Source organism: Malaclemys terrapin, chromosome 2 (genome assembly GCF_027887155.1).
Source record: "Malaclemys terrapin pileata isolate rMalTer1 chromosome 2, rMalTer1.hap1, whole genome shotgun sequence".
In the NCBI taxonomy this organism is placed as follows: Eukaryota; Metazoa; Chordata; order Testudines; family Emydidae; genus Malaclemys; species Malaclemys terrapin.
This window is the reverse complement of record NC_071506.1, coordinates 139,800,622-139,823,992: the sequence shown is the minus strand read 5'-3', so window position 1 is coordinate 139,823,992 and position 23,371 is coordinate 139,800,622. Positions and strand designations below refer to the sequence as shown.

Sequence of the window (23,371 nt, the reverse complement as noted above, 5' to 3'; positions counted from 1 at the left end):
GCCATTTAGCAAAAACCAGGGAATAGAGGTGAACAAGCATCCTGAAGATGAAAGGCTCCACATCCCATTTCTAGCTCCCTAACTCCTGAGCCGTCTGGTCCTACTTTCTGCGTCAATCCATGTTAAACATTTAATAATTGCAGAAACTATTCGTCAGTTTCAAGATGGATAATTTCCTAACCCTTGAAGCTGAACAAATTCAGACTAGAAATGAACAAATTTTTAAACAACAAGAATAATTAACAATCTGATCAACTTAACAAGGGTCGCAGTGGATTCTCCAACACTGGAAATTTTAAAATCCAGTTAGGATATTTTTCTTATTCAAGCACAGTTATTGGATTTGCAGCTGAAATTAATATAGGGAAATCTTATAGCTTGTGTTATTCAGGTGGTCAGATGAGACAATCACAACAGTCCCTTCTGGCCTGGGAATCTATGAATATGAAAACCAGCTGATATCACATTGCAATAAGGTCAAGCACAGACTTTGAAGTGGGTGTTTCTGTTTTCCTGAGGATAAGAATTAAAGCAATTGTTCACCAGTGATGTTCTGGAGGGTTTAAGAGCTCGACATATTCCCATTTCCCTGGGAATCTCCCCTAGCTAAGCAGCAGCACATATACTCGCAGCAATAACCCAAGATTTGGCTCCCCATTCTGACTCGTATTCCTGGAAAAGTCAATTCCTTTTCAAGACAGCTATTGACATCTTCCAATGAAGCAAGCTACAGGAGAATCTCTGGGCAAATGGGTCTGTGTTCCAGTTACCCAAGAGAGCGTAAAAGCTACTTCTTTACTTTTAGATAGTGCCTTCCATCCTGACTGACACCGAAGAGCTTTTATATACAAGTAGACGGGGGACCCCCTCACCCTTCACTGAAATGCAGCAGCTGTGTAACTGAGCACAGCAACACAACTGCTAAGGACAGGAAGTGGTGAGACTAACACATCCCACTGGAAATACAAGGAGAATGTAAGGAAAGAGAATATAATTATCTAATGTGGATATTGAAGTCACCACTACCTATCTATCATATATACCAACTTTCAAAAAGTGCTATGGGAACCTTGATAACCAAAAATGGTCAAGATCTCACTTTTATGGCTCATCTGAAAACTATTCATGATGGCAGCAACATGCTGGGGGATGTTGGTTCATTATGGCTCAGAAGGAAGGTCACCTACTAGAGTAGCCAACACCACCTCTCATGAGCAGAGTACTGTGGTCCTCAGGTGATGCAGAGCTTGGCCTGGAGTTCCAAAAAAGCTAAACAACCTCCTGCCCCTGACCTCTTCCAGGAGCAGAACCACATCAGTTCCACTGGGCCATAGCTTCCCACTGCTCTGGAGAAGGGCACAAGATTTGACCCTTATGCAGTCAAGAGAGAGAGCTGAAATGAAGAATTGTATAGTGATAATAATATCAAACATTGTGCAGGTAAGAACAGGCCATTCAGAACACATCTTTGCAAGAGATGGTAGTTATAATCACATTCTCTTTGCAGACTGGCCGCCTTTTCTTTGTGACTAACTCAGGATATTAAAACTCATATTTCCATAGCTAACTGCAGTGTTTTCTACCAATTCCACACAGTTTCTGGAAGCTAAAAATACGCATCAGAAACAAGTAAGATTAAAGAAAAAGTTACATTTATTTTGTAAAAGGGAGATATATACAAATACTTGGGGTTGCCAAGACAGTGCATGTAAACTATGGCACTTTTGTGTGCCTTCAGGGTGTGCTGATTCTTACTCATGTATCCATGTTAAGTTATTTTAGAATTCCTGTTAAGATATCCCATGAATTTGAGGATGAAGCACGAGTGGGTGTGATGTCTAGTTATTTCCCTACTTAAGGTCCATCACACATTCTCTAGTCTGAGCCTTCAGGTGCGCTATGCTCTGAACTGCCACGTTGAGGATACCGGAACCTCTTCACACTTTACTTTGACCGATAACCTCTTCATCATCGTCATCATCTGTGACATTGACGGGAATGTAGCCTCCTTCTCTGGGAAAACACAAGCACCAGCCAGCACCTGTGAAGTCCACTGCTTTGAAGTCTATCACCTCAAGTGCCTTGAAATCAACAGTGTCCAGTCTGCAGTATATGTCGTCAAGCTTTCGCCAATATAACCAGGCCATAACCAGGCCAAGTACCTGCAAGAAACATTCATTGAAAGGGATTAGATTTAGTGAGGTCAACTCTTTATGCAGTTCCTTAAATACAAGAAATTTTTATTTTAAAGGTCTTTTAAACCTGGTCATGTTAATAAATCCTCAGGTCTCATGCTAGGCAGGACTGAGCCTAATCAGAACTTGGATGGGAGATGTCCAGGGAAAACAAAGATACTGCAGGAAGAGATGTAGGCGGTACTATTCAGCTCTAAGTCTGTACTGAATGTCCCAGCACTGCTGTGCTGCTACAGGTCCAGTCTTTTAAACATGCTCTGAAAGTTATCCCCCGACACTTTTTATTTTGCAAGAGGAGGTGCGTTTGCCCTCGTGTTCTGGTCAAATTCCAATAGGGCTTATTCCATTTTGCCTCCTTGAATTTCAGGTGGAGAAACTGCTCTTAAAATGCGCAATTTTGTAAAGCTATTTGTGCATAGCAGCAAACGTGTACGATGGTAAAGTTGGCTGCATTTCAGTGGTAGGTAAATGAGCCCGATATACACAGTATCTAACACACTTTGGAATCCTTCAGTGCTATATAACATTATTACTGCTTGGGTAGGTGAAGGTGCATTAAAAGGAACAAGAATTTGATTTAGTTTGGTGAACATCTCTCTTGGCCTTTTCCAATTTCTCCCTCAGTCACTCAAAAGACTGATTCCCCTTATCTGCTGTGACAGTCCTAAATGCCTACTTGGTTTACATCATATGCACAGACTTGCGGCCTGAACACAGCAATGATAGCACAAGACAGGCTCTTATAGGCCAAAGAGAGGAGATGTAACATATCCAAGTAATCTGTGACTGTTCAACTATAAGGATTTAAGCCAGACAATCTCCGGTGGCTTCTCCAAATGTAGATGAGAAAGTGCAGTAATTTTTGATTGTCATTATTTATGCATCCAAACAAAGCCATCAAAGCAAAAATATCAGCATTACTTGAGTCGATGTTATTGTCCATTTGAGTGAATAAATTCACCAAACTGGCTCAGACCATGAGGTCTGGGATCTTGCCTTCAGCAAAGTCCAATATTAAATACTGCAGAGAAAGGCAAAAAGCCAATACAATATAATGCATCTAGTCAATTGTGTGGCACTATGTATAGGAGAACAAATCTCCTCTTAACCCCTGAATGGTATCAGATCATGCTCTGAAGTATGAGATTTGACTAACTTGGCTTTGAGAGGACTATGCCCATAAACAGGAACCATAAGCTCCTGGTTCTAATCCTGGCATTGATATTATCCTGCCGGGTGACCTAGGACAAGTCATTTCCCCACTCTCTGCCTCCGTTTGCCCATCTGTACACAGAGGACAGGCAGGAGTCTTAGCAGAAATACATGGTTAATGCTTGAAAAGAACTTCTTTGAGATGCTTGGATGAATGCAAATTACTGAACTGGGGTCCCTGAAGAGTGAAGTTCTCTCTTGATTAGCAGCACAAGCAGTGGCAGCATACGTTCCTCCACAACAGCCTGCTAATTTTTGTTATTCTGGCTCTAGAAAAAAGGTTCCGTTTCAATGGTCTATTCAGTCTTTGGCCTCCCTGCTGAGGTTGCCAGCAGGGGGACACGTCCCATTTATTAGAAATGGAACTGAGGCACCAGCTATTTCATGTGGATCAAACAAGAGCCATCATATAGGCTTGTCTTTGCTGCTGATCTGCGATGGATATGAATGAGTGATGTAGATCAGAACTGGATTTGCATCCCTTAGTTAGCAACCTCCTGAGTTAGCTGTAGCCTGATTTTCAGCTCCTGTTAACTGTGGTGTGATGTTTGGGCGCTCAGTTCTTCTGAGGCATGAATTTCTCCATTCTTTCAGGATTAAGGCCCAGCCTTGATACTCAGTCTCTCATGATTTGTTTTAGGTACTTATATGGCCCCCGTTACTGCCCAACCGTTTACATATTTATTCTCAGGTACCCCTCTGAGATTGGGGGTAGTAGAACTGCCCTCTGTACAGGCGAGAGAATAAATGATGGGCCCAGTATAACACACAAAATCTTCAGTAGGACATGTGCTTAACCCCTGCTGTCCCAGGCTAGAGCTCTAACCACTGGACCATCCCTCTGCTCCAAGCAAGGCCCTTAACCTTTCAGCTATCAGCTCAGTTTCTCTGGTAACCACCACAACAAATGAAGAAACAATGCAAACCGCCTAATACAAAATTACAAAAACCAAGTTCCCATTAAATTCTCAGCTAGAATAATGGCATCATTTATATCACACTCTTAATTGGCTTCATCTCATTAATTATAACGCTAGTACCTTGCTAACCAGATTACAGTTAGGTCTGAAATCATAGTATTGTACAGCCACAGTGCACATTATGGGAAGAGTGGCAAATCATTGGATTTTTTGCTAAAAGCTTTATCATGCCAGAAGGAAAGAGGTGGTTCAGTGTGTTATTTATATGCTGCCATGCAGAGAAACAAAATAATAAAGCATTTTGGTCTAAAAAACCTATTTCATTAGCACAAGCGTTCACCTGACATTTTCTTATAAACGGCACAACAGTGGTGATTATGAGCAAAATGCTAGGGAGATAATTTATTAGGGTAAAAACAGGTACAAGACACTATTTACAGAACAGATGATGATAACAGTAATAATCAAAGATTTCCTGGGCTCATTTGGAACATCAGGCGTTCCAGCAAAATCCGGCATGTGGCTTATTTGGTATTAACCCCTCCATTACTCAGATTTCGGAGGATGGCAGTTTCCTTGGAAGAAAAAAGTTTTGGGCCAATTTCAATCTCTGGTGCCCACGGGCACAACTGCATGTGAGCTGAATATGGTGTTCTGAATCCAAGTACAGTGGAATGACGGACCCTGATGAACAATAATGATGACTGATGGGCATACCTCAGATGCTTTGGCTGGGTTTGGATAAGCGTTCTAAAATTGAGATGCTAATCTGAACATTGTCCAAACTCTTGGGTTTGCAAAATTGGAAACGCAACCACAGTAGGTAGACACACCTCGTTCATTATATTTTGCTCTGGAACCTTGTGTTTCTTTTAGTTCTTCCAGATCCATGCTCCTGGCTAGAAACAATTCAATTTGAAACATCTTGCCGTGAAACAGAAGAGACTAAGAAGTGCTCTGTAAGCAGTGAAGCCTTCTCTCAGAAGGCTAGGCAGCCTTTGCCTGTGATTCATTGTTTTGAGCCAGATGGGCTCAATTTGGAAATACAAGTGCTTTAAGGACATCGGGATCCATATTTAGATGCTCAAATCACATTAAACAGGCACTGACACATTCAAGTGCCAAGTGAGAATTCCAATATAGAATTTGAATGCATTGTTTGGGTATTTATGTTTGAAAATCGCACTTGCAGTATAACTAGTAGACCAGTCCTAAATTGCTGTGCAGACCCTGCTGCCACATGCTCATGTGCTTGGATGTTTGAAACAAAGGAGCAAGGGCAATCCCTAAAAGACCTCTTGCTGTTTACGCAGTGCTATCACCCAAGAGTAGGTCTCTCCCATGATATACTACTCTGCAGCTATTACAGTACAGTGATGGGAACACACAGGGCAATGAGTCTAGTGTGCGGACAGGAACACAATGTTTTGGATTGAATTGAACTTTTCCGAAGCTTGTGGTGGGAGGAAGGGGTTGACTTGCCCTCTATATAGGCCTCTGTAGGTGATGAATTGTTTTTAAAGTTCTGAATGACCAAAACTGCACTGAGATACAGTGCAGAAAGTGCACACATACCAGCTGGGGCAATGCATTAAGAGGAGTATGTTACTAAGTTACATGGAGTTTATTCTCCCAAGCAAATCACTTCCCATGGTGTAGGAGCTTTGTGTAAGATTAAAGCTATATAATCCTATGGTTTAAGATAACCTAATTTGAAGTCTGCAGGGCTTTCCCTATCATTTTGCGAATGCTATTAGCAAACATGTTTTCTTCTAACATTGCTTAAAGGACATTGAAGTGTAAATCAGGAAGTAACCAAACTGCATCTGCCACATTTATTAATTTGAGTCTAACACATAATTGTGGCATATTGTTTTTAGAGCTGAAAAATTATAATAATGATTTATTTGAGTCCTAATCAATCTGTGAAATTGTCTGGAAACTGAGAATGTTAAAAGGAAGAGACAAATGGGGATAAATAGGCCTGGGTGTAATGCACTTTAAATTACACAACAGTTTTGCCATTAAGTAGAATGGAAAATGAGTTTGCCAACAAGAAGCTACACAATTTGCAGACAGACATAACACTAAATTGACTATGGGGAAATAACTAATCAAATCAGTGGTCTCCAGTGAACAGGTAAACATTAACAACATCGGATTTATTAATTTCTCTTTGGAAAAAGAAGGGAAGCTCTGCCATTCATGCTAATGGTCTGTGCAGGTGATCCGAAAATTATGCTTGAAGTTGACTTGGCCTCTGAGACTGACCAACAATTTTGCACTTTCCATGGAACACTAATACTGATGGAGCTTACAGATATCTAGTTTTACTTTACAGTTGTTCAATCAGTCACAGAAGTAAGAGAAGGCTATGACCAATTAGGGCACATAGCGCATTCCCCTAACAGCTCAGGATTGTTCCCTACAGCATGCTCTTTGCCGGGTCTAGTTTCAGCCATCCACTGCTGTTGCGTTATTTTGTGAATAGCACACTATGCAACATCTTTTATTAAAACTGATCATTAGAATGACTTGCCCAGTGATGGGATCTGTTTGTGGGACATCCAGCACATATGACAGTGTTTCTCATGCAATACACATTGCTGGTATGGAAGTTGCTAGTAATTGACCCTATCCAATCTAAAGCTGTAACAACAAAGGCTTCTATGCAATGGCTCAGAGTAAGCAGCAATCATCTAGTACATGCAGGGGTCTTCCCTTATTCACAGGTTACGATAGTAAGGGAGCTGGGAGGCTGTATAGCAGAGACCAGGATCAACCTCACAGTGGCAAGCACACCCTTTGATAATTAAAAGTACAATAATTGTTTTAAGAATCCCAGTTGTTCCATCCTCGGGGCTTCGCCGAGCATCCTGTCTATTTTATGTCTATCTTATAGTGGAAGCTCTTTGGGGCAGGGGCCGTCCCCATGTTTCTTGTTTTTATACCACGGAGTACATTGCTGGCACTTGAACAGTATGTTATCATCATCCTTAGAGAGGTGCTACAGAGTGCAAAATTAGGCTCGGCAAACCAGTCAATTGACTGGTCAAATGTCAGCTGGCAGTCAAATATTGTCAAATATTCCGGTAAGAGTGCCCCAAGGTCTTGTTATTGATTTGTTTCTGTGGTCACTGTTCAAATAAATTAGTGCTTTAAAATGTTTGACCATCTTTCGACAATATTTGGCCAGTCAATTGACCAATTATTGTTGGATCCATCAAATGCCCAACCTTAGAAGTATTATTATTAGGGATTCTTCTGTTTGAAAGGCATTATATAAATCAGGGGTGGCCAAACTTACTGACTCTCCAAGCCGCATACGACAATCTTCAGAAGTTTGAGAGCAGGGGCACACCTGCACAAGATATTTTGCCAGAAGCTGGGAATGGGCGACAGGGGATGGATCACTTGATGATTCCCTGTTCTGTTCATTCCCTCTGGGGCACCTGGCATTGGCCACTGTCGGCAGACAGGACACTGGGCTAGACGGACCATTGGTCTGACCCAGTCTGGCCATTCTTATGCTGGGGCTCGGGGCTTCAGCCCCGCAGGAGGTGGCTGCCGGGGCTTGGCCCTGATCCTACTGAAATCCCAAGCCACAGCATGCATGCCCCAGGGGGCTGAAGCCTCGAGAACCCCTTCTCCACTGGGCAGAAGGCCCTACCCAACCACCCCGCTGCAAGACAGAGGTCCTGAGCTCCCCACTCCCAGTATGGTAGGTGGAGAATGGGGGAGTGTAGGGAGTTCTGTGAGCTGCACTAACTGTAAAAGAGATGCATGTGGCATGCAAGCTGTGGTTTGGTTACCCCGATATAAATGAAATACTAAGATTTTATTCGTATTATTTGTTAGAAAATAAAACCACAGAAATGGAAAGTAAAGTGAACATTAGAATCTTCAGAACACTTCACATCATTTAGCTATCCAGATGGCTTGAAATCAACATATCTTGCAGCTCAAATGATCTTCTAATAAGTTTGTTTTATGCCCTGTGGCTTTGAAAACAATTCATTACTTAGGCCTTGTCTACACTACGAGAGTAGTTCGATTTTACTTAAATCGAATTTTTGGAATCGATATTGCAAAGTCGAACGTGTGTGTCCACACTAAGGACAGTAATTCGACTTTGTGAGTCCACACTAACGGGGAAAGCGTCGACATTGGAAGTGGTGCACTGTGGTCAGCTATCCCACAGTTCCCGGAGTCCCCGCTGCCCATTGGAATTCTGGGTGGAGCCGCAAATGCCTTCTGGGTAAAAAAAATGTGTCCAGGGTGCTTTTGGGTAACTGTCGTCATCCGTCCATCACTCCCGCCCTCCCTCCCTGAAAGCGCCGGCGGGAAATCAGTTCGTGCACTTTTCTAGTCAGTGACAGCGCGGACGCCACAGCACTGCGAGCATGGAGCCTGCTGCAACCATCACTGCAGTTGTGGCCGCTCTCAACGCCTCGCAACTTATCATACACCTTTCCCTGAGGCAGATGCAGAAAAGTCAGGCGAGGAGGCTACGTCAACGCGGTGATGTCCTGAAGTCTGAGAGTAGCACAGACCTCTCAGAAAGCAGGGGACCCAGCGCCGAGAACATCACGGTGGCAATGGGTCATGTTGATGCCGTGGAAAGGAGATTCTGGGCACGGGAAACAAGCACTGAGTGGTGGGACCGCATAGTGCTGCAGGTCTGGGATGAATCCCAGTGGCTGCGAAACTTTCGCACGCGGAAGGGAACTTTCCTGGAACTTTGTGAGTTGCTGTCCCCTGCCCTGAAGCGCAATGACACCCGGATGCGAGCAGCCCTGACTGTCCAGAAGCGAGTGGCCATAGCCCTGTGGAAGCTTGCAACGCCAGACAGCTACCGGTCAGTCGCGAACCAGTTTGGGGTGGGCAAATCTACCGTGGGGGTTGTTGTGATGCAAGTAGCCAAGGCAATCGTTGATGTACTGCTGCCAAAGGTAGTGACCCTGGGAAACGTGGAGGCGATCATAGATGGCTTTGCAGCCATGGGATTCCCAAACTGCGGTGGGGCCATAGATGGAACTCACATCCCTATCCTGGCACCGGAACACCAGGCCAGCCAGTACATTAACAGAAAGGGCTACTTTTCCATGGTGCTGCAAGCACTGGTGGACCACAGGGGACGTTTTACCAACATCTACGTGGGATGGCCGGGCAAGGTTCATGACGCTCGTGTTTTCAGGAACTCTGGTCTGTTTAGACGGCTGCAGCAAGGTATTTACTTCCCGGACCACAAAATAACTCTTGGGGATGTGGAGATGCCTATAGTCATCCTCGGGGACCCAGCCTACCCGCTAATGCCCTGGCTCATGAAGCCCTATACTGGCGCCCTGGACACTGAAAAAGAACTCTTCAACTACCGGCTGAGCAAGTGCAGAATGGTGGTGGAGTGTGCTTTTGGACGTCTCAAGGGGAGATGGAGAAGCTTACTGACTCGCTGTGATCTCAGCGAAACCAATATCCCCATTGTTATTGCAGCTTGCTGTGTGCTCCACAATCTCTGTGAGAGCAAGGGGGAGACCTTTATGGCGGGGTGGGAGGTTGAGGAAAATAGCCTGGCTGCTGATTACTCACAGCCAGACAGCCGGGCGATTAGAAGAGACCAGCGGGAAGCGCTGTGCATCCGGAAGGCTTTGAAAGCAAAGTTCCTGAGTGAGCAGGATAACCTGTGACTTTAAAGTTTGTGTATTGAGAAGCTAAACCTGCCCCCGTTTCTTTACCCAGTTAATGTTGACTATCCTATCCAGTTACATACCCCCTTCACCCCACTTCCAACACACGTTTCAAAATAAAAATAGTTCTACTTTGTTAAAGCACACCGTTTTCTTTAATACTGTATTCGCGGGAATTTTTTAAAACTGGGACGCAGACTGTGGTGCGGAGCGGGTGTACTGTAGTGGCGCGAATGCAGCTTCTAAACTCAAGGATTGACAGGCTCCGCTGCGGTGGGATGGTTGTTTCAACGGAGCCTGTCACCCCTCCTGATAGGGACTGTGTGTATGGGGGGGTCTATGTGACTTTGTGGCAGGGGGAGGACGGTTACAGATCCCCTGCTGTGTGGCTCTGTGATCCTGCCTAAGGACCGCCGCTTAAGATCTGTAACTGCCCTCCCCTGCCACAAAGTCACAGAGCAACCCACCCCCCACCACATAACATGAAAACAACCTCCCAGACTAACCAGGGTAACTAGTCACTGCATCACTGCACTATGTATGTGCCCTGCTGCTGTGCCTGCCCCCGACTATATACCCTGCCAAAGGTGACTGTCCTGTCGAATTACCAACCCCCTATCCCCCCCCTCCTCCAAAAGAACATGATGGAAACAGTAGTTAACAGAAACGTATTTTTTATTATCAACCAAACATGGAACTGGGAAAGTGAAACTTGGACGGGGGCTTGTGTCAGGCGGGAAGGAAAGAACTTGTCAAATTTTGGGGAATGAGAGCCTTCTGCTGCTCGAGCTCTCTGCAGGGGTGGAGTGAGAGTTAGCAGGGACTCTGCCGCCTCTCCTTCTGTGCACTTTGGGTGAGGGGAGTATGGGACTTGGTGGCGGGGGAGGGCGGTTAGAGATGGACTGCAGCGGGGCTCTGTCCTCCTGCCTCCGTTCCTGCAGAACATCCACAAGGCGCCGGAGCGTGTCCGTTTGCTCCCTCATTAGTCCAAGCAGGGTTTGAGTTGCCTGCTGGTCTTCCTGACGCCACCTCTCCTCCCGATCCATGTTGGCTTGGTGCATTCGGGTCAAGTTCTCCCGCCACTGGGTCTGCTGTGCTGCCTGGGCTCTGGAGCAGGCTATAAGCTCCGAGAACATGTCCTCCCGTGTCCTCTTCTTCTTATGCCTAATCCGCGCTAGCCTCTGGGAGTGTGATGACAGGCTAGGTTGTGAGACAGTCGCAGATGGGGCTGTGGGAATGGGAAAAAGGGAGTGAATTCCTCAGAAAGATAAATGTAGTTGTGAACAAAGAACATAGTCTTTCTCTGTGAACAAGACCATGCACAGCACCTATCACATGCGCACTCAGCACAAGGTCGAATTCTCGGCCTTCGCATTCAGTGCCTGGGGTCTTCTACAGCACATTTGAGAAGCCTCTCAGGAGAACGGAATTTCTGTTGCAGGCAGACATGGTAAGCCGTAGACTTGTGGCAGCTTAAAACTTTAATATTAGCAATGGCCTCATTTCACATTGAAATCAATGTCGGTCCCTGCTGCCAGCAATTCGGCAAGCAGGAAGTCTGCTCCTGTCCCACACCCTCGCGGCTGTCCCCGGGAACGATCCCTTTCGGCTGCCCCTCTCCCGCCTCCACCGCGTGGCTGCAAACCAGCGGTTACAGTTCTGTAAAGGAACGGCAAAGCAGTCCCAACACTAACATTCCCCTACCTCATTCAAAGCAGGTCATCATGAGCGACATCACCCTCATGAGGATCTCTGACAGCGAGAAAGAGCGAATGCTCCGGGAAAGCCTGCAAAGACCAGGGCCGTATGCCGCCATGCTGTGCAGAGCAATGATTCCAGAGTACTTGCTTGTCTCGTGGCGTGGCAACGTGTCCTACTACGGAGGACCCAATAAGGCCGCTCTCCCCAAGAACCTAATGCAGCGGATTTCCAATTACCTCCAGGAGAGCTTCCTCGAGATGTCACAGGAGGATTTCTGCTCCATCCCCGGACATATAGACCGCATTTTACTGTAGCTGCTGTAGCAGTGACTAACCAGTAGAGCGGCTTGGGCAGGACAATCATGCAAAACCGGACATTGCTAGATTTTTTTTCAATAGTTGCACTGCCCATGACTGAACCGTTAAGCTAATCAAACTAATCATGAGAAACCCATTTTTTAAATTGTTAATATTCCTGTTCTGTTACAAATAAATGTTTAGATTTTTACAACACTTACTGGCTGATCCTTCCCCAGATTCTGTGTCCGGGGTAACGGCTGGGGAGGGTTGGTAGGGGATCTCTGTAAGGGTGATGAAGAGATCCTGGCTGTCAGGGAAATCAGCGTTGTGAGCGCTGTCGACTGCCTCGTCCTCCTCATCTCCTTCCTCATCTTCCCCGTCCGCTAACATGTCCGAGGATCCAGCCGTGGACACTATCCCATCCTCAGAGTCCACGGTCACTGGTGGGGTAGTGGTGGCGGCCGCACCGAGGATGGAATGCAGTGCCTCGTAGAAACGGGATGTCTGGGGATGGGATCCGGAGCGTCCGTTTGCCTCTTTGGTCTTCTGATAGCCTTGTCTCAGCTCCTTGATTTTCACGCGGCACTGCGTTACATCCCGGCTGTATCCTCTCTCTGCCATGTCTTTAGAGATCTTCTCGTAGATCTTTGCATTCCGTCTTTTGGATCGCAGCTCGGAAAGCACGGACTCATCGCCCCACACAGCGATGAGATCCAAGACTTCCCGATCAGTCCATGCTGGGGCCCTCTTTCTATTCTGAGATTGCACGGCCATCACTGCTGGAGAGCTCTGCATCGTTGCCAGTGCTGCTGAGCTCGCCACGATGTCCAGACAGGAAATGAGATTCAAACTGGCCAGACAGGAAAAGGAATTCAAATTCAAATTTTCCCGGGGCTTTTCCTGTGTGGCAGTTCAGAGCATCCGAGCTCGTACTGCTGTCCAGAGCGTCAACAGAGTGGTGCACTGTGGGATAGCTCCCGGAGCTATTAGCGTCGATTTCCATCCACACCTAGCCTAATTCGACATGGCCATGTCGAATTTAGCGCTACTCCCCTCGTCGGGGAGGAGTACAGAAGTCGAATTAAAGAGACCTCTATGTCGAACTAAATACCTTCGCGGTGTGGACGGGTGCAGGGTTAATTCGATGTAACGGCGCTAACTTCGACATAAACGCCTAGTGTAGACCAGGCCTAAAATAGATAGTAATGTGTCCTCATGCTATTCTTTCAAGACTCATGCATCACTAAAGGCATGAGGAATACATTAACTTCCCGACACTATTTACAACCCAGAAATTGTGCAATGGAATATACAGAACTTCTAAGGTTCAACTGATTCTTATGCCAAAGAATTGAAGCAGAAAGAAATAAGCAAAGCAGGTAGACTTCTGGTTGATGGAATCTGATAGCCGGCTTAGAAATTCAAAACACTTTATTTCATCACATATTCATTACTGCTGCTATGCTGACCGCAAACTCAGGTCACAAACAAAAAGGAACGTCATGCTCTAAAACAGTAGGCAGTGCTCTCCAGAGCCCACTAAGAAAAAGGTTTAAAACTCACATTTCAAAAATCTAATACCACTTTTTAGATCTATCCAGGTTCTTATACGAGAGTGTCCATCACTGTGTAAATGAAGGGCCAGGTTGTCCTTAACAAGAGCTTAAGTGTTTTGCACACGGGCACCTGATACTTCAATGGCAAAACCAGGATGAGATCTCACATGTTCCTGACTTCCACTACTGTACTTAAGTCCATTAGACCATGTTGTCCTGGAATCAGCAGAGGAATTCAGGCTCCAGTGCTATTAAACTACCAGGAGAGATGGAAGGAGCCCACACTAGAATATCATTGAATCATAGGAATGTAAGGCCAAAAGGGACCTTGAGAAGTCACCAAGTCCAGCCCCTGCGCTGAGTTAGGACCAAGTAAACCTACAGCATATCTGTCAGGTGTTTGTCCAACCTGGTCTTAAAAACCTCCAATGACGGGGATTCCACCACCTCCCTTGGAAGCCTGCTTCAGAGCTTAACCACCCTTAGAGTTTGACAGTTTTCCCTACTATCTAACCTCAATCTCCCTTGCTGCAGATTATACCCATAACTTCTTGTCCTACCATCAGTGGACAAGGCGAACAATTGATCTCCAGCCTCTTTATAACAGCCCTTAATATATTTGAAGACTGTTATCAGGTCCGTCCCCCCCACCTCCGAGTCTTTTTTTCTCAAGATTAAACAAGCTCAGGTTTTTTAACCATTCCTCGTAGGTCAGGCTTTTTAAACCTTTTATCATTTTTGTTGCTCTCCTCTGGACTCTCTCTAATTTGCCACATCTTTCCTGCTATGTCTTACATACGACACTCCTATTCATGCACTCTAGAATAATATTAGTCTTTTTCACAAGATCAAATTGTTGACTCATTAAATTTGTCATCCACTATCACCTGCAGAACCACCTAGCCAGTTATTCCCCATTTTGTAGTTGAGCATTTGACTTTTCCTGCCTAAGTGTAGTACTTAGCACTTGTCTTTGACTGAATTTCATCTTGTTGCTTTCAGATCAATTCTCCAATTTGTCAAGTTTGTTTTGTATTCTAATCCTGTCCTCCAAAGTGGTAGCAACCCCTCCCCGCTCGGTTTCATCTGCAAATTTTATAAGCATACTCTCTGCTCCATTATGCAAGTTATTAATGAAAATATTGAAGTACTGGACTCAGGACTGATCCCTGTGGGATCCACTTGCCACACCCTCCTCGTTTGACAGCAAACCATTGATACTATAGTCTTTCAACCAGTTGTGCACTCAGCTTATAATAATTTCATCTAGGCCACATTTCCCTAGTTTGCGTATGAGAATGTCATGTGTGACTGCGTCAAAAGCCTTTCTAAAATCTATCCCACATAACCAGGTGACTGCTATCAGGGGGGCTAAAAGTTACAAGGTGGGCTGGGCACCACCTCCTCCCCCAGCCATTTTGTGTGGAGAGAGGCAAGTCTCTAACTCATTCTCACAAGAAACAAAGTAGGTGCCTAAGCCAGCTAATTCCAGGAGAGGGGTTCCCAGCTGTGGCTTGCTAGCAGAGATTGGTGCCTCCCAGCAGCCTGAGCTCAGGTACCTATCTCCGCGAGAGGGTCAGGGCTTAAGATATGCTCCTCTTTTCAGAATTCCCCCATGGCTAGTTTAGGCAGCTCCCTGTCTAATGTGCTGACTTTTGTGGGTCCCATTCTAAGGCACTTATCTTTCCCCATGGACTGAATAAGGAGCACAGGGACCTAACTCAGGCTTTGTGCATCACGTTGTTGTTTCTCTGATTTTCTAGATCCTTTGGGATTTCCATATCTTCAACGTATGGCCCTATTGTTCCACCTCTCAGCCACTTTAAGGTGATTATCAAAGGGATATAGTTTTGTTTAGAGATTAGGCCTGTTATGGATGCAGGCCTAAATTCCCCCTTTCCTCACTACACTGAAAAAGGGAAAGAAAAAAAAAGGTTAGGGCAGTAAGAGGGAAAGCAGAAGGCTGTATTTCTTAATTAGCTATACCAAAAGAACGCTATTTCTGGAACAGTTAATGAATCCTTCAACTAGGAGCAGTGGCAGATTAGCCACTGGGATGTTGGGGCCCATGCCCAGGGGCCCCAGCCAACTGGGGGGCCCTGGAAAAAAATCCACCGCCGGGCCACAGGACGGGGGAAGCCCCCCAGTGGATCCTGACCCCGGCAGAAGCTGCGGGGCGGCAGGGCAAGACCCCCTCCAGCGGCCCCTGACCCCGCTCTCCAGCAGAAGTGGTGGGTGGCCAGGGCTGGAGAAGCCCCAGCACCTCAACCCTGGTCCCCCACAAAAGCGCAGGGGGTGGTGGGAGAAGCCCCAGCACCCAGACCCCTGCTGTGGCCCTGGGACTGGAGGAGCTCTCACTCTCCCACTGTGGCCCCGGGGCTGTGGTGCGGGGACAGAGCTTATCCAGTCTTGGGGCCCTGGGGGTGGGGGGGAGAGACACACAGAAAGGAGCAAAAGGGGTTGTCAAGCTGTAGTGGGGAGGGGCGTAATGGGGGGCCCTGGGTGGAACAGAGGCAGGCCCTGGGGAAGGGACAGAAAGGGGCAAACGGGGGTGGAGCGGTGGTGAGGGGCCCCCCACTTGCTCTGGCCCAGGGCCCCAGGAAACCTTAATCCACCTCTGACTAGGAGCCTGTGCAATGTTCTCTTTTGGTGGATCCGCCCTCCTGAAAAACGTTTTACGATAACCAGGGAAGTAAAGAGAGGAAGGCAAAACCCACTGCTAACATGCAGGGAGAGCAGACCCACACAGACCTTCCCAATAGCCACGTGATTTGATGGAGCACACTCATTACCTTCCACTCCACCGGCACTTTCACACACCTAGAGTTGTGGCATTCCTCCCTTGGATCACATGAACACGGGCACCTCCGAAGCCCAAACAATGGGGAGGAGGGGGTGTCACTAGACAGCAACATGATACACTAGCTCCTAGTCCGGGGAACAGTGGACCAAGCACCTGGGGCATTGTTCATTGACAGATTGCTATCAGCAGCCTCCTGATCACTGCCAGTGCTCCAGGGTGAAGATGGCTACAGGCTCAGCTGCGAGCAATTAAACACTTTCTGTTGGGGGATTATGAGCAGCTGGGTGGTAATTCCTGGGCTACTGATGCATGTGGGAGGGTATAAGTAGAAACAACAGGCAGCAAGGGGAAGCTCAGAAGGTGAGCTGAGCTGAAGAGGGAGGTGGCATGGAAAGCGCCTGCTTCAAGTTGCCTCTGTTATGTTGTGTGTGTAAACGTGTGGAGGAATAAAAGGTACATGTGCAAGGAGCTGCCTCAGACTGACTAACTGTGCTCCTAGACTGTGCTGCCTCTGCAGTAGGTATTTTTTCTCCTCAGGTTCATGGACCTACCATGGGCATTGGACTGGTTTTCTTCAAGAGTATAAAAGATGTAATAAATCTATACATACTTGGCACACACAACCGCATAAATCTGTCCCAGACAATGAAATATTCCAGCTCTACCCAGCTGCATACCAAATTCATCTTGGCACAACCGCTCGCATTAAGGAGAGCCACATAGAGCAAAGGAGGCTCAATTTAGTTGAAAAATAATTATGTGGCATCATTATTCATTTGTGTTTGAAACTGACAAGACTGCAGGATATTTTCATGCAGTATTTTGTGTTTTTCTAAGTTGCAGCAGGCAGTCCAAAGGGACAGCGATATTCTGACCCTTTCAGTAAAGTGAAAATCATCCCCATTGTTTCTCGTTTTAAGGCCTCAAATATCTAGCTCCTCAAAATTTTGTGCTATCTTTATTATTACAGGGATGGGCCCTGTCTTCCTGATGTAGACATTAGAGATCTCACGGCAACTTTTGTAACAGCCGGTGTTTATAGCGCTGCTCTTGGTCAAAGTTTCCCCTTCCCTCACTGCTGTCCCGTGTGTTGGGTGGTTTTTGGTCCCCACCTCAGAGGTGGCTGCATCTGAGCGTATGTCTACACTGCAGGCAGAAGTGTGACTGCAGCAGGTGTAGACATACCTGAGCTAGCTTTGAGATGCAGCAAGCAAGTGAAGCAGTGCCAGCATGGGCTGTACAGGCCGTCCCAGTACTTGCACGATTAGCCTGCAATGCCACAACATCGCTGCTATCGTTATTTGAGCTGGTTGGATCAAAGATAGCTTGGGTGTAGAATCATAGACGCCTGGGGTTATGAGGGACCGCAAAGGTCATCTAGTCTAACCCCCTGCCAAGATGCAGGACCCATCTGATTGCAGTACAGACATACCTTCAGTGGTGCTGGCTAGTTCGTATTAGTTTGTGAAACCGGATCCTTTGGATTGAGAGGTGCTGTGGAAATGTCACACGGTATTAGAGTCATGGCTTGGTGATGGTGAGGCCAATCCTATAAGTTGCTGGGCACCTTGAGGCCGGGCTCCTGCTCTCATTGAAGTCAAAAGCTTCCATTGATGGGTGCAGAATCAGACCCTGAATGCCCTCAAGTCCCTTAGGACTGGTTTCTACTGCCCCTTACTCATACTGAATAGTGCTTAACTCCATACATGGTCCCACTGACTTCAATGGGACTACCTGTGGTACAAGGTACTAGGCACCAATATGGCACTTCAGCACATGTCTATCAGCCAAGCACGTAGCTTTAAATCATGCACATACGTACTTCCTTGAATCAAGGCCCTATTTGAATATGAAGAGGGCATTAGAATTGGAATCTGGCCCTTTGACTTCAACGTTGAAGTTGAAAGCACATTGCAACCTGCAGAATCCAGCCATTTGAGACATAATGTACTCCCCTAACAATGTAGGCTGGATTCAAGGGGGATGAAATTTGAACATTCACATTGTACTTTGGCTTCAGGTTTTAATCAAAGACCCCTTAGAAGAATAAAGGCATCTGAGCTTCACAAACTCACTAGTCCACATTCCCCAGTCTTCGTTCTCCTCCAAGTGTGAACTAACTTCCGTAACAACTCACCCTACCTGTATTTTTTAACTGAATGAAAATATAAAAGGCTGCCAGGCATTCAATATCCCACTCTCTGAAGGCCTCCTGCTTCCAGAAGCAAAGAGACTTCTAATGTGAGTGCTGCTTTTATTACTAGTCAATAACAGGGAACATTTTATTGCACAAAAGAGTATTAGTTACATGTTCCAAAATGTAGCAAACCTCCATCCAAGAAAAGGTGCTCTTCCCCTGACTTTCCTCCCATTACATCTAGGAACATTACTGAGTGATTGGAGAAATAGGTGGACGTTACTACTTGCCAATGGTTTAAAGCATGCTAATAACCTGCTGTGCTCATTGTGGATGAAAGTCATCCCTATGCAGACAACCAGATCATGGCCTACACACTGTCACTACTGGAATGCTTATATGGGACTGAAATGGCATACAGAATTTACACTGGGTCTCTGCAAAAGGGTGAATTTCACTCAGTGCAATTTCTATAAAAAGGTGTTAAACTCTCCAAATGACATGACTGTAGATATTTTATAAATCTAGAGAATTGTTCAAGAACAGGTGGCTACAAACATGGCCTTCTTGCTACTGTAAGATACAATATACTGTGGGGTTTTGCTCAGGTTACAAGGACTGGCGATAACAGGTCATGTACAAGGACTGGCTATAACAGGTCATGTATAACAGCTATAACAGGTCATGCACTTAATGAGAACTGAATAATAATCGTAATAATGGTAATGAGGCTCGGTGGGGCTGGTAGGCTCAGGGGATTGGAAATGGCATCCAAAGCATTTCATCCCTCTCACCAATTCAAATCTTGCCCAGGTGACTCTGTCATAAATAGTTGATGGATTAGCTTTTGCTCAAAGGCTTTGAGGTATCCTAATTAATGTGTGATGAAGGAAAGTCAGTGTGGGGTGTTCATAACATTCACCAACTGCACTGAAAGACGCAACTGATGTTGGTAATTAATTCTGGTCTGAAGAATTGATCAGCCATCACTAAAAGGTTGCTCAGGGGCCCCTTGCAAATTACCTCCTGTTAATTAGAACAAATAAAAGGAAATGCTACATTGCACAGCAGATAGCATAGCTATGGAGAAGGTCAGCGCCAAATATGGCAGCTGGGTGTCTGGATAATATTCATGCCAAAGAATATTTGCAGTTATGCAAACCAAAGAGAAGGAAGGATGCATGGAAAGGAAAGATGTGTGTGTGCAGGTGTTTTTCACCTCCATGCACTGAACAAGCTAAATTCTATGCTGATGTGAATGGGTGCAACTTCACTAACTTCTATGAAGTTTCCCCCATTTACACCAGCACAGAATTTGGCCCAAGATTATTTGTATCTATATTATTTTGTTTTGTGGCAGTGCCTGGGAGCACAAGTCATGGACCAGGATCTCATTGCACTAGGTGCTGTACAAACACCTCCCAAAAATAATACAAATACAACCCAGATCTTACACAGCACTTTACAATGGAGGTCAGTATCATTATCCCCACTTTACAGGGGTTAAACTGAGGCACGGAGCAGAGACGTGACCTGCCAGAGGTCTCCCAGCAGGCACAGAGTCAGGAACAGAATCCAGGTCTTCTGCATCTGAGTCCACTTTATATAGAACATATTTCATCTCAAAGCACTTTACAAAGAAACTGAGTTAAAAGCTCATCTCTTAGAAGCACTCACGCTTGAGCGCAACACGGTAGCTGATGAAGTGTGCCCAGCAACATTACTCAAGAATTTAGGACAGGAAGTGAAAGCGGCGAACCACATTCATTCAGTTGAAACTGCAGGGGGAATGTAAGTGGGGAGCATGCAATTACTCGCACTGACATTCATGTGGATCCCTTCCCTCTTACTCCCCTGCATGTGCTACCCACCCATGTGGTCCCTTTTCTGTCCTGCTCCCCTGGACATTTCCCTTCTGATGGAGACACTGGCCCCATGCAGCTACTGTTTCCTCTCCTCTTCCACTTACTCAACAGTGGCCTTTAATGGAGGCAGCTGAGCTGCCTTCTTGTTGCGAGCTCCTCTGATAGGCCCAGGCACTCTCTACAGTGAAGAACTTGGAGGCCTGTAGGAGCAGCAAAGCCAGGTCTCTGCTGACTATGAGCAAGTGGCCAACAGACCAAAAACGAGAAACCACTAGACTAGACGCACGCGGCACAGGAGGGAGATTTACACCTCGGGGTGAAGCATTTGGAATTGGGTGCTCTGCGGACAGAGCTGGCACGCTGCTCCCTCCTTTTCCACCAGACAATGAACATGTTTGCTGTGCAACATTCCCAGACCACGGAGGCAGCCTAGTCTGCACACGGACTCTTCCCAGACTTTGTCGTCTTGAGGCCCATGAGCTCTGGCAGCCAAACCAACTTCTCTGCAATTCAGTTTCCTTCTGTGGAATGGGGAGGGTAGCTATCTACCAGGAGGAGCTGGGAGGCTTAACTGGAAGGTTAGTTATTGCTTATGAATTAAACTCTCCAAACAGCAGCAGCAGAGAGTGAAGCCAACTGGATCAGAGCTGCCTCTTTTTTTAAATAAGAGAAATAGCACCAGTATGCTCAAGCCTCAGCAATTTCAACCCTATTCTACTTTCCGTGACTGCAAGGCTATTATAGGCCACCTGAGAGTGTGAATGCTGACAGGCAATGAAGCAGATGTATCATTTGTACTCATGATCCTTTTCCTATTGACCTATTAAAAACCCTGTCACAGTCTCTCTTTAGAGCCATATTTTCCCTAATAGAAATGTTGTATGTTCCAAAGAAAAGGGGTGCTTGTTATTCAAAGCCTAAACAATGCTTCTCTCAAACCTCCCCGCTGTACTTACTCAAGTGGCTCGTTCATATTTTCCTGTCCAGAGCAAGAATCTTGGAAGGGGGTCTCCTTGCTGCGTTGGTATCTGACGTCAAGAAATCTGCAATGGAAACTCAAGGGTGTGCTTAATGGGGGAGATCGTGTGCATTTAACTGAGTGAGAGAAAGGGATGGCAGGAGGGACAAGTTATTAAAGGCTCTTACGACATTATGCTGAGTGCTTGTGTAACGATGCTGGTTCTGGCAGGACCCAACTGAGAGTGCCAATTCAGGACAAATTGCTAAAACAGGGCAGTTACAGCCCAAGGCTGGGGTTTTTCCATCTCTAAGGCAAACCAAACCAGCCAGACAGTGAAAACTTTGGTCTCACCCCACTGGCTAACCACAAGTCACACAAGCAATTCCCTAAGACACTCCAGTTTCTCAATATCACCACCAGTGCCACTCGTTATGGGGACAAATGGTTATGAAAACCAATACCCCAAGAAAAGAAAATAAAGGTTCTCTCGATCCCAAAGGACCAAGCCCCAGACCCAGGTCAATATACAAATTAGATCTTAACCACAAATCATGCTGTTGCCAATCCTTTAGAATCTAAAATCTAAAGGTTTATTCATAAAAGGAAAAAGATATAGATGAGAGCTAGAATTGGTTAAATGGAATCAATTACATACAGTAATAGCAAAGTTCTTGGTTTAGGCTTGAAGCAGTGATGAACTAAACTGCATGTTCAAATCAAGTCTCTGGAATACATCCCCAGCTGGGATGGGTCATCAGTCCTTTGTGTAGAGCTTCTGTTTATAGCAAAGTCCCTCCAGAGGTAAGAAGCAGGATTGAAGACAAGATGGAGATGAGGCATCAGCCTTTTAAAGTCTTTTCCAGGTGTAAGAAAACCTCTTTGTTCTTATTGTGAAAAATTATAGCAAAATGGAGTCTGGAGTCACATGGGCCAGTTCCTGCACACTTTGCTGAGTCTCAAGGCATATTTGCCTTCTCTCAATGGGTTCACTGTATAGCCGATGGTCCTTAATGGGCCATCAAGCAGGCTAGGCAGAGCTAACACCAGCTTGTCTGGGACGTCACCCAGAAGCATAGCATAAGTTTGAAATACAGGCAGTATAGAGCCAATATTCAGAACTTCAACTACAACATTGATACACACATATAGACAGCATAATCATAACCAGTAAACCATAACCTTGTCTTAGACACCTCATTTGACCCCTTTGGTGCCACTACAGGACTTTGGCTGCAACCATGTTCTATATGGTCCCAGATTATATCACTAACGTCACAGCTTGGTAGTGCAGGCAGTGATGCTACTGTGTGTGTGATTGCAGGTGGATAGCTTCACCGAGATGTCTAAGCCAGTGTGTCTAGTGGTTAGAGCAAGAGCTTGAAAGTCAGGGATTTAATCTGGAGACACGTGGCCAAAATTTTCAGAAGAGCTGACAAATTGACCAAGAGTGACTCATGTCTTCCTCTTACTGGCTGTCTCCCTAGTGGACAGGTGTTCACATGCACATTAAAATTGGCCCCTGTCGGTGTAAAGCAGCAAAGTTCCTTTTCTACCCCTACATTTTAAAAACAGCCTCTAATATTGGATACTTCAAATTGTCGATGGCCTGGGCTCCAACTGAAGTCAGCAGGAACTCCGGGTGCTCAGCATCTCTGAAAATCAGGCAGTAGGTGTCTCATGCTGGACACCCAGAAATGGGAGCAACCAAAATTAGATGCCGCTTTTGAAGAGTTGGGCCTTCATCTCTCTGTACCTCAGGTTACTTGTGTGTTAAATGGAGATAACATCTATAGGGATGCTGTGAACGGTCAATTCATTATTATTTGCAGAAAGCTTTGAGTTTCTCATTTGAAAGATAAAATAAAAGGTTTGGCATCCCTTTGGTATAGCCTATGATGCTGGAAAAAAGGAACAGCATTAATCAGCAGTTAAGGTCCGATCCAATGCCCTATGCAGTCAATGGGAGTTTTCCCACTCATGTCAATGACTTCTGGATCAAGCCCCTAATGAAGGATAAGAATTTCACTATAGTTAC

The 23,371-nt window shown here is 45.8% G+C and overlaps 1 protein-coding gene across 3 annotated transcripts in view; it reads right to left on the bottom strand.

The window, feature by feature from the left end:
• Positions 1–1,630: 1,630 nt before the first annotated feature.
• The window catches only part of LOC128832223 (tetraspanin-15-like), a 527,474-nt gene continuing 505,733 nt past the window's right edge, over positions 1,631–23,371 (bottom strand). For 2 of the 3 annotated variants that reach the window (XM_054019375.1, XM_054019374.1), the window contains one exon: positions 1,631–2,162. In XM_054019375.1, the coding sequence (XP_053875350.1) occupies positions 1,938–2,162 (225 nt within the window). In that variant the 3' untranslated portion in view covers positions 1,631–1,937. Of the gene's footprint in view, positions 2,163–10,750; positions 11,243–23,371 lie in introns of those variants that run through there. The other variant, XM_054019376.1, reaches the window with a different exon arrangement.